The following is a 13,458-nucleotide window of genomic DNA, read 5'->3' as shown; positions in this document are numbered from 1 at the left end:
CAGGAAAATGCCGGGATGGGCGGTGCAGTTATACTAGAAGATGTTAGGGATTGTATTTTTCAGTCAAGCCATGACTGGGCGTGGGAAGCAGTTGCCCTTTTGTCAAGTAGGCGATGTTTTTCCCCTGGCTCTCTTCCCTTTGGAGAAGTCCACTGCTGTCTGCATCTGGCCACATGCAGCTTGGTACGAAATCAAATCCTGTTGGTGTGCATCTTCCCCATCTCAGTCAGTGTCCTCCCTTATGGATCCGTTTGTATCTTGTGGTTCTCATTCACTAGAGCAGATCAAGGGCTAAGATTTTAATCAAAGGCTTATTGGCACTAGGTCTGGGTCCTGCTAAATGGCAGGAGCTAGACCTAGTGACGCTTGTTGATTGTTCTTCTGCATCACGTTTTTCTTCCTGCTTTTTTAAAGCCCTCTTGTATGTCAGTTTGTCGTTTGCAGAGTGGGTGCTTTCTATTTCACTGAGCACCATGAGCTTCGACGAACCTGAGGTACCATACTTGGAAGGTGATCTCGGCTAAGCTCTGTATCCAGTTTAGCATCTGAACATCAACACCTCCTCCCCCCACACCTCTAGCGTCTCATTCTTGGCTGGGCCGAACGACAACATGACCTCGTCTATTTATAGATGCAAATGAGATGGGATAACCACATGTTCTGCAGAATCGCAGGAATCGCACTGCAATCTTCTCTCCCAAACTCTTCTTGTTGGTTGAGGCTTCAGATATTCATTCTCAACATATGTTAGGTTCTTTGTTTTTTTTTGCCTCTTGACAGACCCCATCGTAGTTCTGTGACCCTCCCAGGAAGGTGACAATGGCAATGGTGAACCTCCGTCTTGCGTGGGCTCTCGGTTAAACGTGGAGTACATGTGGTCAGTGTAACAACGGCATGAACCAAATCAAGATGGAAGCTTTTCCTCCTAAACTCAGCCCCGAGAATTCCATACGGTGATCACGGTTGTAGAGTGTCAAGTACAACAATCTTCTCCTCTGTACATAATGAGTGGTCCTAGTGTGGAAAAACTTCTATGTCCCCCCAGTGCTGAAAGGTAGTATGTGACAGGCAGACCTAGGTCAATAGCGTGTAGTCTAAGGAGGACGGGCGGAGGTCACCAGAACAAAGGAGGGTAAGTAGGGGAGCCGACATCCATCTGTCATCTGTCTTCCTTGTAGATGGTGTTGTCAAGTGGTCTATTTTAAGGTCTGGCCTGTGACTTGGGTTTTCAGCCCAGCGCAAGGAAGGGTAAACCAATGATGGAATGCTAGTACATCGCAGGACACGTACACTTGAAAGTGAAAGTGATTAATTGACATTGTTGGCACGTAACAAAATGTGTCCTCTGCATTTAAGCCATATATAACATGTCAGTGGACAGCTATTGTTTTTTAGCATGCAGAGAGCAGGGCATGGGACTGGTCAGGGATTCAAACTAGACCTTTTCATGACCATATATATGTCTGTAGAGATGAGGCTTAACCTAACTGCATGTCTTTGCAGTGCATGGGGAAACAGGCATGATGCAGTAAGATCATACAAACTCCACAGACAGGGAACAGGGTTTGACCTCTCAACATTGGGGGGTGTGTTGCAGCAATGTGACCCACCGTCGTGGGGCAGACAATGGCTCCTTGTGTGTTTCCTTCTACCCGGCAGTGTCATGTCATATGTTTGCACGCAGCAGGCGTCCCATAATCCCTCATTGTCAGGAACAGTTGGGTGAGGTCATTCAGAATAATGCAGGCTGCTATACGGCACAATCCTTCCCTGTTTAAGCTGTACAGTTGTTTCAGTAGGAAATGGCAGGGAATTGCCTCTGGGTGTCCATTCACACCTCTAAGAAAGTAGGGGTTTGCTAGGCACTGCACCTCCACCGAGAAATGAGATCACTGGACAGATGCGGAGCCCAGAAGTCGGTCCATGCTTTGTTTATGGTTACCAGATCAGCACAGACCAGGAAGGACTGAAGGAACTCAGGGTTAGGGGAGGCGGGTGGCTAATTTGAAGAGAAACTGCTGGGTTTCCTGCTCACGGTTTTTTAATAGTTACTCTGAGGGGTCAAGTTCATCACCGGGAATGGAGCAGGTGGAGTTCACCAGCAGGGTATGGCTACAATGAACGAAAGAGAGAATTAGCTTATTTCGTGCTGTACCTGGGTCCAGCCCACCCCAGCAGCACGCGGTGGGGGCTGAAAGCAGTCTGCGACAGATCTAGGACCACGTGTCTCGTAAACACATCCCAGCAGCTTCTGTGACCCTGTATTGGAACTATTTTGTAGAGGTTTCTTCTAGTTACTCATTGCAACAGTGACATGCAATCCGGGTAATTATTCATATAATTTCAAAAAATGATGTCACTGTAAGAAGGTTGGTGGGGGGACTGGCAGTCTTTTTAAGGAGAGTCAGGTGACCAGGTGTGATGCGATGATTGGTTCTGCTTTCTCTAATTCCCTGTGATGTGTATAAATTGGTGTGTGTGCGTGTGTGTGTGTGTGGGGGGGGGTGTTTGTAGTAGCCTGAAGCAAGCTAGACCATACAGGCTCCCAATCTCCAACTCCTAAACTGAATCAGAAGGGATACCAGATTTCGATTTATATAGGATAAAGGTCCTTAATCCACATTTAGTTCTGTTACTGGGTAAATTTTATGAATGTGTGATGCCGATTTGCTGTGTCCATTAACCTCAAGGCAAGTAGATAAGACAAAAGACCCAAGAGCTTGCTTGTGATGTTTCCATGTCGCGATGTTAAAGCCTTCTGCTAACATCGCAGCGGTTCCCTGCTACGGTGCCAAAGCCTCCTGTGTTTCCCACAACAGCACCCATATTATCTTTCATCCGATGAATTTCTTCAACATTCTGTTGAAAATGATGAAAAATGAGGTGGAGACTCGGCTTTGCGACCCTTGGGCGTTCGATCGACAAACGGTTTTCATCCATTATTTCCACGTCCTCAAATCAAGTTTCAAGTTTCAAGTTTTGTTCGCCAGATACACATTCATGCACGAAATCATTGTGCAGTCAAACGCCTTTCACCTGCTTCCTGGATTATACAATAGAACGATAAAAAGCAAAATAGAATAGGAATAACACAAAAAATAACAATAAAAATGAAATCACCGCAAAGCATATTGAGAATCTGGAGTATACTAACAATTGAAAAGATGTGCAATGACAGTGAGTTGGTAAAATCCTTCATTGTTGTTTCTTCCGGCACTGCCTGATCCGCTCCGCCCGATATCCCTGATTTCAGATTTAAAAAATGTCTTGTATCAACAAAGTGAAGAGCTGAGAGCAGGAAACACTGTCAAGCTGGAGTTCGAAAGCGCACCATGAAAACGTGCCAAACAAAAAAGGAAAACCAAACACAGAAAGATCTGATTGGGTGTTATCCGAACCCTGGTCGGCCCTTATTGGCTGTCGTACTGGGGTCCCCAGACGCACATGTATTCCTGCCCCCTTTTTCATTCTCTGTGAAATGTGCCTCCACACACACAGAGGAGTGGCGAGCACACGCTAATTCATTACTGGGGATGCTATTTACTGCCTAGTCTTTATATGGGGAGAGAGGGGGTGAGGGGGTGAGGGGGTGGGTGGCCGTCTCTACACTCAGAGGAGGTGGGGAAACCAGAGAAGTAGGTAAGACTGGGGGAGGGGGTGGAGAATGCCACAAGAATGCTTGGGAGGGTCAGAGAAAATACTGGGAGCGTGCTCAACTTCTCAAGTTTCTAAGAGCAACATCGAGGCACCGAAGGAGGAAGGAGAACAACACGACAAGCGGAACGCCACAGATTAACGTGGAAGGAAGTCAGGGGGGGAGCAGAGGGAGAAGAGACAAGAAGATAAGAGTCATGCACTGGAGAGCGGAGGGCCGACAAGACCGCGGGGGAGGGGAGGAGTAAGTGAAGAAATAAGAGGGAAGGACGTAACCAGCTTGGAAAGAGGGGGGGAGCCGGCAGCAGGATTATGCCGGCTGGACGTGGGGGGGGGGCGGAGGCTGCAGCTGGGCCCACGTCACGGGGGGGACATGCGGCCCATGTTGCTGGAGTTGCAGCGTTCCTGGCCGTTCCTCCTGCTCGCCCTGGTAGCTGGCACCACTCTGTTCCTGTGGTACGCCGTAGTGATCTGCCGGTGAGTGTTTCTGTGCTGCCATGACCTCTGATTTCCTCTGGGGGTACCATGTGGGGGGGGGGGGGGTGGTTATGTTAGCCGTGGAACGATCTCAAACGACCGACTCAGCAAGGCAGAGAAGATGCGTTTATTTAGAAATTAAATCTGAAACTTTATAGGTACTAATTTCATGTGAGTGTATATAAATATATTCATTATTAATACATTTATTAGGACAACTATATTAAGAAAATTAATCACAAACACTTGAAACACTCGCCTTAAGAATGGGATGTAATTGCACTTTTGACATTAATATCTGTAAGTGTAAAACCTAATATTAATCTTTTTTTTTTTTTACTTAAAGGTCGTTATTAAGTTACAAAACGCTGTCAAGAGCTGTAATGATTCCCCGTAGACGAGTCTAAGATTTCCCGTTTTTTTTTTTTTTTTAAATGAATGGCTTCTAATAATTTGCAGTATGTGGAAGGAGATTTACTGAATATGATGAAAAACTGTGATACTGACGTCTATATTTATCTGAGGTCACAGCAGGATATCAGATATTATGGAAATTTGTAGTTTTGTTCCTATGACAGCTTTGCCGGTTGACTCATGATTCGTTGCGGTTTAAATTAGATCGATGAAGCCACATTTATTCATTTATTTTAGGAAGATTCTGCACCAAGTTTCTCTGAATATTGAACTTCCTCCATCAATTAATTATCCATAGCAGCTTCGGGTCTGAAGTTTATCCTAGGAAGTACAGCAGAGTGTGGATGAGAGAGACACAACTTCCACATCCATGCATCCATTTTCTGTAACCGTCTGTCCCAATCAGGGTCATGGGGAGTCCGGAGCCTTTCCCGGAGGCTACGGATGCAAGGTAGAGGACAGAGATGTTCACGAGTCGCAAAATTAGAGGCCGAGTCAAGTCTCTGACTTAGAGTCTGGGAAAAAGAAGCTTCCTGTGAATGAGGCTGTAAGTCATTTTCCGTTATAAAACAAAACATTTACTCCAAAAACAGTGTTGTATTTCAGGAAAATCACATTTGCCTTTACACCAGAGACGGGGACTCCAGTTTGCGACTCGGACTCGAGTCACACATGAGCTGCTGTTAAATTGACTTCCGATTCATATTGCAGCTCGTTACTTATTGACTCGGACTCGACTCCGACTGGTTGATAGCGACTAGTGAATGGTGATGGGAATTCCGGCTCTTTTGAGAGAGCCGGCTCTTTCGGCTCCCAAGTGGCTCTTCAGATTTTTTTTTGGTGCTTAAATGAATTTATTACCAGAAATAATGTAAAATTATCAGTGAAATGAATTACTATGGTTGGAAATCACATGGAATCATTTTAGCCAATTCCTCATCAATTCTGTTTGCACAAACTGTCTCATAGAGCTCTAGGTTGTAGGTCTAGGTGGTTGTGTTGCTGTACTGGATGATGGTGTAGACATTGACAAACTGGCACTTTCAACAGTTGCAGTAGACAAACTGTCACTTTCATTAGTAGCAGGTTCACCTGCTTGTCTTTTTTCTTCCCACTGCACTGATGGATGTACAGTTCTCATGTGCCGATGCAGGTTGTTTGTAGGGCCTGTTCGATATGAGATTTTAACCTTGCAAGCTCTACACTCTGCCTTAGTATTATCAATGCAATTGAAATGTATCCAAATTTTACTCCGTTTCCTGCAGTCACTCATTTTGTCGAGCGTGTCTCCTTCCTTCCCGTTTCTCTCTCTGTGCGTGTGATTGCTGTATTTGTCTATGGGTGCGTTCGACTTCACACAACCATTTGCATCGCTGGAAAGCAGTGCATTCTAGTCCCAACGCAATGCATCATGGTTAGATATTTTTGTCCGACTTCAGCCGGCGCTGCAAAACGTCACCATCCGTGACTATGTCACATGGTACAAAAACCTCACGAGAGCAAGACAACTTAAGACTTAAGAGCGACTCAAGTGCACTCGTGTCTGAGTCTCGAACTAAGTCTAGGATAAAAAATACGGAAGATAACAGAGATCCGGTTGATTAGTTTGTCTTTATTGCAAAATATTCTGTGCATCCATTATCCGTTTTTGTTTTATGTATCATTAGTAATGTGTTTTAAGATAAGAAACCGTGTATTGACCTTATGTCATACTTACTTATGCATGTAGATTTGAGTGCCCTAAAAATGATGTCGAATAACGACTTACGAACATTTCAAGTTACGAACGGCTGTTCGGAACGTAACTCGTTCGTAAGTAGAGGAGCGTCTGCATTGATGACTAGGCACAGCCCTGTTGAAAAAAGCAGCGTAGATTAGCATGATTTCCAGCGTGAGATTAACTCGGACCTATACTGTGACAAAAATATGCCATGACATAGCAGTAAAAACCATAACAGACACACGGATGGTATAACTATGTAACTACCATGTAGTATACAGACACACACAAAGACACACATGCAGACCCTTTTGTAATTTGTAATGTGAAATCAAATGTCAGTGGTACCTAGATTTTTTTTACAGTACACACACAAGCACAAGTTAGCTGGCAAAAAACTGCCCCGCAGCACAGCCGTGAGAGTTGATTACGGCGCATCACCACCTTCTGACTGGTCGAGATACCAGTGTCTGCGCATGGATTATCTGAAGGAAAATGCATATATTCTATATAGTATTTATTATTATCGATATCACACATTGCGACGTATAGTTCCTGATAACTGGTAATTTCCAATTGTCTGCTTAAGAAAGTACTATAGAACATCAAAACAGAATTGATTCAACATGGGAGTTCTCACAGATGTGCTGAATATTAGAAAATTAGCACAAAGTAAATCATGATGTACAACATGTCAATGATAAATAGGGTCTCTTCAGTTTTACGTCACTGCTTCTTTCCAAACCCGGCAACGCCTTTACCGAGTTAACCCCTTCCACAGTGGAAAACCGAAGTGGACTGGAGCCGCACTGTAACTTGTCTCTCTGTGCGGTACGGCTTGGGTACGGCTCGGTTCCCTGTCTGATCGCTACTCCTCCAACACTAGCCCCTCTAAAGTAGGCTTGCTAGTATCTAATTTTTCATATCGTTATCATACCATTCACTAGATCTGTACATATTTTTTCATGTGCTGACTAGGGATTCATTTTGCCAAGCAGTTGGAGAGATTCTGCAGCCAATCGAAAATATTACTGCAACCAGGGACGGATTACGGACCGGGCCAATTTCCCTACGATAAATTTTACTGAACACCCTCCGATACATTGGACTGCTACCGATAAAATTTGCTCAGTTGTATAATGTATGTATTTTGTATGTATAATGTTTTGTGAGGTGGTAATAAGGTTCATCAAAGATCAAATAGAGTAATAACGTCAAATCAAGTTGTCCTGTTCACAAGGTCTTATGTGTTTTATTAAATCTCCCTCCACTTTGCGTTGTTTCAGTTTGATGTAATTTATCTCCGAATTTCAACAGGTCCAGCGCTTTAGTCATGAAATGCATCAGCGCAGTTTGAAAAATATCCGTCGCAAAGGGTCACATCTAAGTGGATGAACTATCTGAAACTGTCCTTTTCTTTGCTATTATTATGTGGCGGTGCTTCAGTGTCGGTGTGATTCGTCTCAAAACCTCATCAGTTCTAGTTCTTTCTCCGAAGTTCGGAAACGCCTTGTGAAATACCGCCTTACTGTCTGCAAAACACCAAGGACCCCCCCCCCCCCCCCCTTAGCCGGCATTTCCTTCCCTTTACTGCCGCATAATGCTATTGTTTCATTTTGGGGGCAATTTTTTTCCCAAATGAAATCACTTGCAGATCTTCATTCATACAACGTTTTTGTGAAGTAGTAACAAGATTCACTAAAAAAAACAACTTTCCACTTGTCAGACTTACAAGTTTTCTGCAGTCATCCCGACCTTTGTTACTACTAAGTGGCATTTTTTTAATTTTGGGGTGATTTCTCTCAAAATCAGTTCCAGTTGTTCACCCTGACAAAGTGGTTACTAATGTAATTAGTTAATGTAATAAATCAGTTTTACATGCTGCCTTTGAGACATTATATTTGCCCGTCTGTGAGATGTTTGCACATACAATGCTTACAGAAACATCTCGGGACGTTTTCTTAATTCTATAAAAATGTTGCAAATGTATTGATTTCATAAAAAAAAATCATTGCTTAATTTGATTGCAGTATGTGTGTGTGTGTGTATATATATATATATATCGCTTTAGGGGGCGGCATGGTGGTGCAGTGGTTAGCACTGTTGCCTCACACATCTGGGACCCGGGTTCAAGTCTCCGCCTGGGTCACATGTGTGTGGAGTTTGCATGTTCTCCCCATGTCGTCGTGGGGTTTCCTCCGGGTACTCCGGTTTCCCCCCACAGTCCAAAAACATGTTGAGGCTAATTGGACTTGCCAAGTTGCCCATAGGTGTGCATATGTGAGTGACTGGTGTGTGAGTGTGCCCTGCAATGGGCTGGCCCCCCATCCTGGGTTGTTCCCTGCCTCGTGCCCATTGCTTCCGGGATAGGCTCCGGACCCCTCGCAACCCAGTAGGATAACCGGTTTGGAAAATGGATAGATGGATAGATATCACCTTAGAAAACAGATGCAGTTTTAAGTAAAACATCCAAGTAGTAATAAAGTGCAACCTAAATTATGGTTCTATAAAAGTTCACTGACAAGCTTTATTGGGTTGTTTTTAATTAGTAACACCTTTGCAATAACAAGACAGCAAACATTTGTGTTTAGTGTCCCTTTGGGAGCCAATCACTGCAATTGCAAAACTTCAGTTTGCAGTTCTGGCAAAAACAGAACTGAATGAGTCATTCAAAAAGTTATTTAGAAAGAAAATGTCTTTGTGGGAGATACATGCAGATGTTAAACATTGCTTGTCATTGATCTTTTGTTAACGAACAACTAACATGGTCAGCAACCAGAAGTTTTCCTCAAGATAAGATTGGGCAGGAAGGAGATGTAGTGTCTTGGCTGGCATTTAAAACCAAGTTTTACCTCGGTGTTAATTTGGGGACATAAGTTATCCAGTTGGGTGACCTTGACCCGTGTCTTCACAGTGATCTCCGAAACCCTCCTCCGATGAGAGTGAGACCTATTACATCAGGAATATGTGAAAGCTGCAGGTATGACGTGCTCCGCCATCCCCATGGGCGTCGTTAGGTCCCATCCCGCCGGGCTACAGCCCCAAAAATTGTAAGCCTATAGCCCCGAGTATTTTAGCCCCTGATGCTAATTATCCTCCTTCAAAACAAAAGTCAAGCTCCAGGTAAACTTGACTTAGCCTCTAATTTTTTTGATAGTTAGAAACTCCCTTGGTCATCACCCAAAAGCCGGCTGTGCCATTATGGAGGTGTGAGTAATCTGGGCGGGCCTGGTTCATCGAACGGCAGGCTGGTCTGCACAAAGGCTCAACGTGCTGCATCCCAGAAATTTCCAGTGGCACAGGAATTTTTACATCGTCCTTCTTTATCTCTTTTAAAGGTGTGACATGCCTGAGATGCTGCTGAAGCTCTTGAACAGCAGCTGGAGCAAGCAGAAGACCAATTCCGACATGTTCAGGTGAACAACGTCGCACATTCCGACAAACAACCAAAGTAACAAATAGTGTTTGAAATAATTTAGTGCTGCAATGATTTTACAAATTAGATATATTTTGGAGCCAAAGGTGTACCGTAGTATATATAATAAGAGAACCTTCTCCATTAGGTTTCAGCTGACCACCACCTGCAATGGAGTCTCGAACGCCATAGTCACACAGCTCAATACACCCTTGGGGTCAAAAGTCACATATGATGGCGAGAAAAAAAAATCTCTCAAGGTGACCCCAAAACTGTTCGACACCTTCGTGAAGGTACGACTTGACATCGAAAAACCCATAAATAGTTAGTTTTGCGAGTATATTTATATGCGATCACCTCAAAAGAGTGTCACAATGTGTCCTGTAGGAATCACCATTTATAAATAAGTCATTCAAGACGTGTTCCGTGGTGGGAAACGGTGGTGTGCTGGTCAACAGCAGCTGTGGAGAGGAGATCGACTCGGCCCAGTTTGTCATCAGGTAAGCTGGGATTCCTGGGGACATGTTACAGAATGTTAATACATAGTCTTATAACATTTAGTCAAACGTTTAGTGAAAATACTGGCCTTTTCTATATTTATAAGTAAATAAATAAATTCAAGAAAATTGCTAATTAATACGTATCTGACCTAATTCTCCTATATTTATTAAACAGTTATACATGTAATAATATAAAAGTAATAATACATTTAAAATATGTTTCTACGGAAATGTCTCACTGTTTCCTTTGACAGGAATTATAATTTGTTTATTATTAACATTACTCTTATCTTTGCTTGTCTGATGTGATTCACAAACACAAACCCACAGGGGAGCAGATAAAATAACATAAAAATAAATAAATATGGTGAACAGCATGACAGATGATGACACAAACTGCAACAAGGAGCTGGGGAAAATATAACCGTCAAAAATGGAAAGCATTCAAAACAGTTCTGCAAATATTTTATGATAAGATACTGGAATCTCCGAGTAGAAATCGTTTGAGCCGCTTTACACGTGTATGTTCTGCCATATTTACTGATCTGAGTATTTGAGTCTATTTGTCACAAGATTTGACTCTTTGACAGTCTCACAGTCAGCCATTTTCCATTGTACTGTAACATAGACTCATACCCCTTGAATAATCTATAACTTCTTCCATAAAGTTACCACTATTCACTGCCCTATGAAACCATTGACTTTGCTCTTTTAAGTGTAAAAAACTGGTACAGAAAACGCAGACGTTTCCTGCCACATGCAATAATGCCTGTTCACACTAGGGGGAGCTAAAACACAGTCCTGAAATCTTTCATTCTCTGGTCCAGGTGTAACCTTCCTCCTTTGGACAAGGGCTACAAAAGAGACGTTGGCAACAAGACGAACCTGGTAACATCCAATCCCAGCATCCTCATGGATAAGTGAGTCATGGAGGGTGTTGGGAGTCAAGGTTGGAGGTGGAGAACACTGAGCTTCCTTATTCATTTCTGGAAATGACATCACGATCAGACTATTTAACTTTTTCTTGATTTTGAACATACACCATGATAGGTAGCTATTCGTAATGAAGATTAATCAGTTTTCATAGTTTTCATAAAAGTCACATATAAGAAACTATGTTCTGTCTGTGCTGGGTTGGATAACACCCCCAAAACCAGGTTTTTATAGGTCTGATATGTTTAGACTTCATCTTGATAAAATCCGGACGCAGACGATGAGTCAGTCATCCAGCTTCTTGTAAAAGTCAGAGAGAAGTCTAAGGTCCTGGTTTTCGCTGTAGATTCACTCTTATCCTTTGTCTCCTTCTCCACCTGCCCGTTTCCACCTCACCTCAACCCAACAGGTTTGGATCCTTGATGGAGCTCCGGCGCCCCTTTGTAGAGCGGCTGGGCACCTTTGGAGACTCCCTGGTTCTGTTTCCCACCTTCTCTTATGGGCAAAACACGGCCGTCTCTTTGCGCGCCCTCTACACAGTGCAGGACTTCAGAAGCCCGGCCCGGCCCGTCTTCCTGAACCCAGAGTACCTCCGGAACCTGGCCCGGTTCTGGCGGACCAAGGGCCTGAAGAGGCGCCTCAGCACCGGGATAATGATGGTCAGCCTGGCACTGGAGCTGTGTGATGAAGTGAATCTCTACGGCTTCTGGCCCTACCCCCAGCACCCACGGGACTGCCGGTCTCTCACCAACCACTACTATGACGACGTGAAAAGCAGAAGAAACGTGCACGCCATGCCGGAGGAGTTTAACCAGCTGTTACAGCTCTACAAACTGGGTGTAGTCAAGCTTCATCTAGAGGAGTGTGTGCCAACAGCCAGAAAAGTTTGACTCCTCTTTCATTCTCCTTTGTTGGTGGCCACAGCTGTGGTGGACCTCCTGGCTGAGTCGCTTTTCCATGGTGGACCACAAAGAGTCTCTGATTAGCTGTAAAACAGACCTGATGCTGGTCTCGCAATCAGGTGCAACTGTAAAGATAAGTGATATTTCTGTGTATTTAGCTTTAAAGGGAACCAGCTGGAATCTGGACTATTCCCACAAGTGTAGATGAACCTAGTAAAAGTTCTATTGCCAACGCCATAGTCAATTGTGTTGAGGTAAAGAATTATCTTCTGGCCAGGTGTTTACCAAAGGCAGCACTACAGTGATGCATGAAGTTAGCTTACCTCCTCCTCCTGGAGGTCATTACGTTCTGTAAACACCTCTTCGGGTAACAGTTATTTCTGTGAGTTTATCTGCTCAAGGAAAACATGGTTTCATTTCCTCCTTCAGTGTGGACATAAAACAGCACTCCTCAGGACTCGTAAAATATTAACGTCACTGAAGTGGTACATTGCAGTTTTTTGTAGATTTTATAGAGCGTAATGTCAGGTATTGACTATGGAGAGCAGTATTATCTACTTAAAAACAAGTGCCTGAAATGACATTTAAGTGCCTGAAATTATATTTAAGTGTCTCTTCTTCGCATCAGCAAACTAATTCCAGCCAGCTCTGGATGAGATCTAATCCTGATGCTGGGAACCCTGGAATAGGCCTTGGAGGACGTGTAGAGTAGATCAGTCAGACTCAGTAGATCAGTAACTCATAACTAACAAACACAGATAGAAATGTGTCCAGGATTTACCTGAATAACAGGGGACTGTGGATTGTCTATGTGCACTAAATCGATTTCCCAATGCCTCAGTCAGTGAGAAGCTTAAGCAGGAAGGACTGAGGATCATTCCAAGTTTTTCAGAGCTGTTTAACTTCTCTGTTTCGTTCCAGTTTTCCCACATGACCTGGAATTAGAACTCTGAATAAATCATGTAATTTTCCATTCAGTCTGTGTAAAACTAATCATTCACAATAGTTTTTCCTGCGTATTTGTTTTAAGAATGAATGAGCTTTTTTAGTCATATTCAAACAGTTTCAGTTGTACTCCTAAAGATTCTGATCCCGATCCGAATGTTAATCCATGGCAAAATGGAAGCATTACGCAGGCTTGGTACTGACAGTGACAATCAAGCAATGCCAAATCCTTTGTAAACCATACCTATGTATTAATTCATCATAGTCTCACTTTTACATCCCATGCATCTGCTATGGGATAAAAACAATTTTTAAATTGCATTTTCCATTAATTGCTAAATGGATTTAATAATTTCCAGTACAGAGAAAAGGCAGCCACTGAAAGATTTATGAAGAATATACAAAGTTTCTTTGTGAAATGAGGGAATTGTACGTACTGTACCTGACTGAACTGTGATTTTATGAAGAATGCACAAACCAATAAATAGATTTACCTTC

At 43.3% G+C, this 13,458-nt stretch overlaps 1 protein-coding gene across 1 annotated transcript; it reads left to right on the top strand.

Moving 5' to 3' along the window:
* Positions 1-3,593: 3,593 nt before the first annotated feature.
* Positions 3,594-13,458, top strand: LOC125726731 (alpha-2,8-sialyltransferase 8F-like). Its single transcript, XM_049003145.1, has 7 exons — positions 3,594-4,131; positions 9,180-9,245; positions 9,604-9,681; positions 9,829-9,973; positions 10,068-10,180; positions 11,008-11,100; positions 11,523-13,458. The coding sequence occupies exons 1-7, from the start codon at positions 4,028-4,030 to the stop codon at positions 12,001-12,003; spliced, it is 1,080 nt and encodes a 359-aa protein (XP_048859102.1). The 5' UTR covers positions 3,594-4,027; the 3' UTR covers positions 12,004-13,458.

The sequence above is a fragment of the Brienomyrus brachyistius genome, unplaced genomic scaffold, assembly GCF_023856365.1.
Source record: "Brienomyrus brachyistius isolate T26 unplaced genomic scaffold, BBRACH_0.4 scaffold75, whole genome shotgun sequence".
Taxonomy (NCBI): Eukaryota; Metazoa; Chordata; class Actinopteri; order Osteoglossiformes; family Mormyridae; genus Brienomyrus; species Brienomyrus brachyistius.
This window is presented reverse-complemented; position numbering and strand designations above follow the sequence as displayed.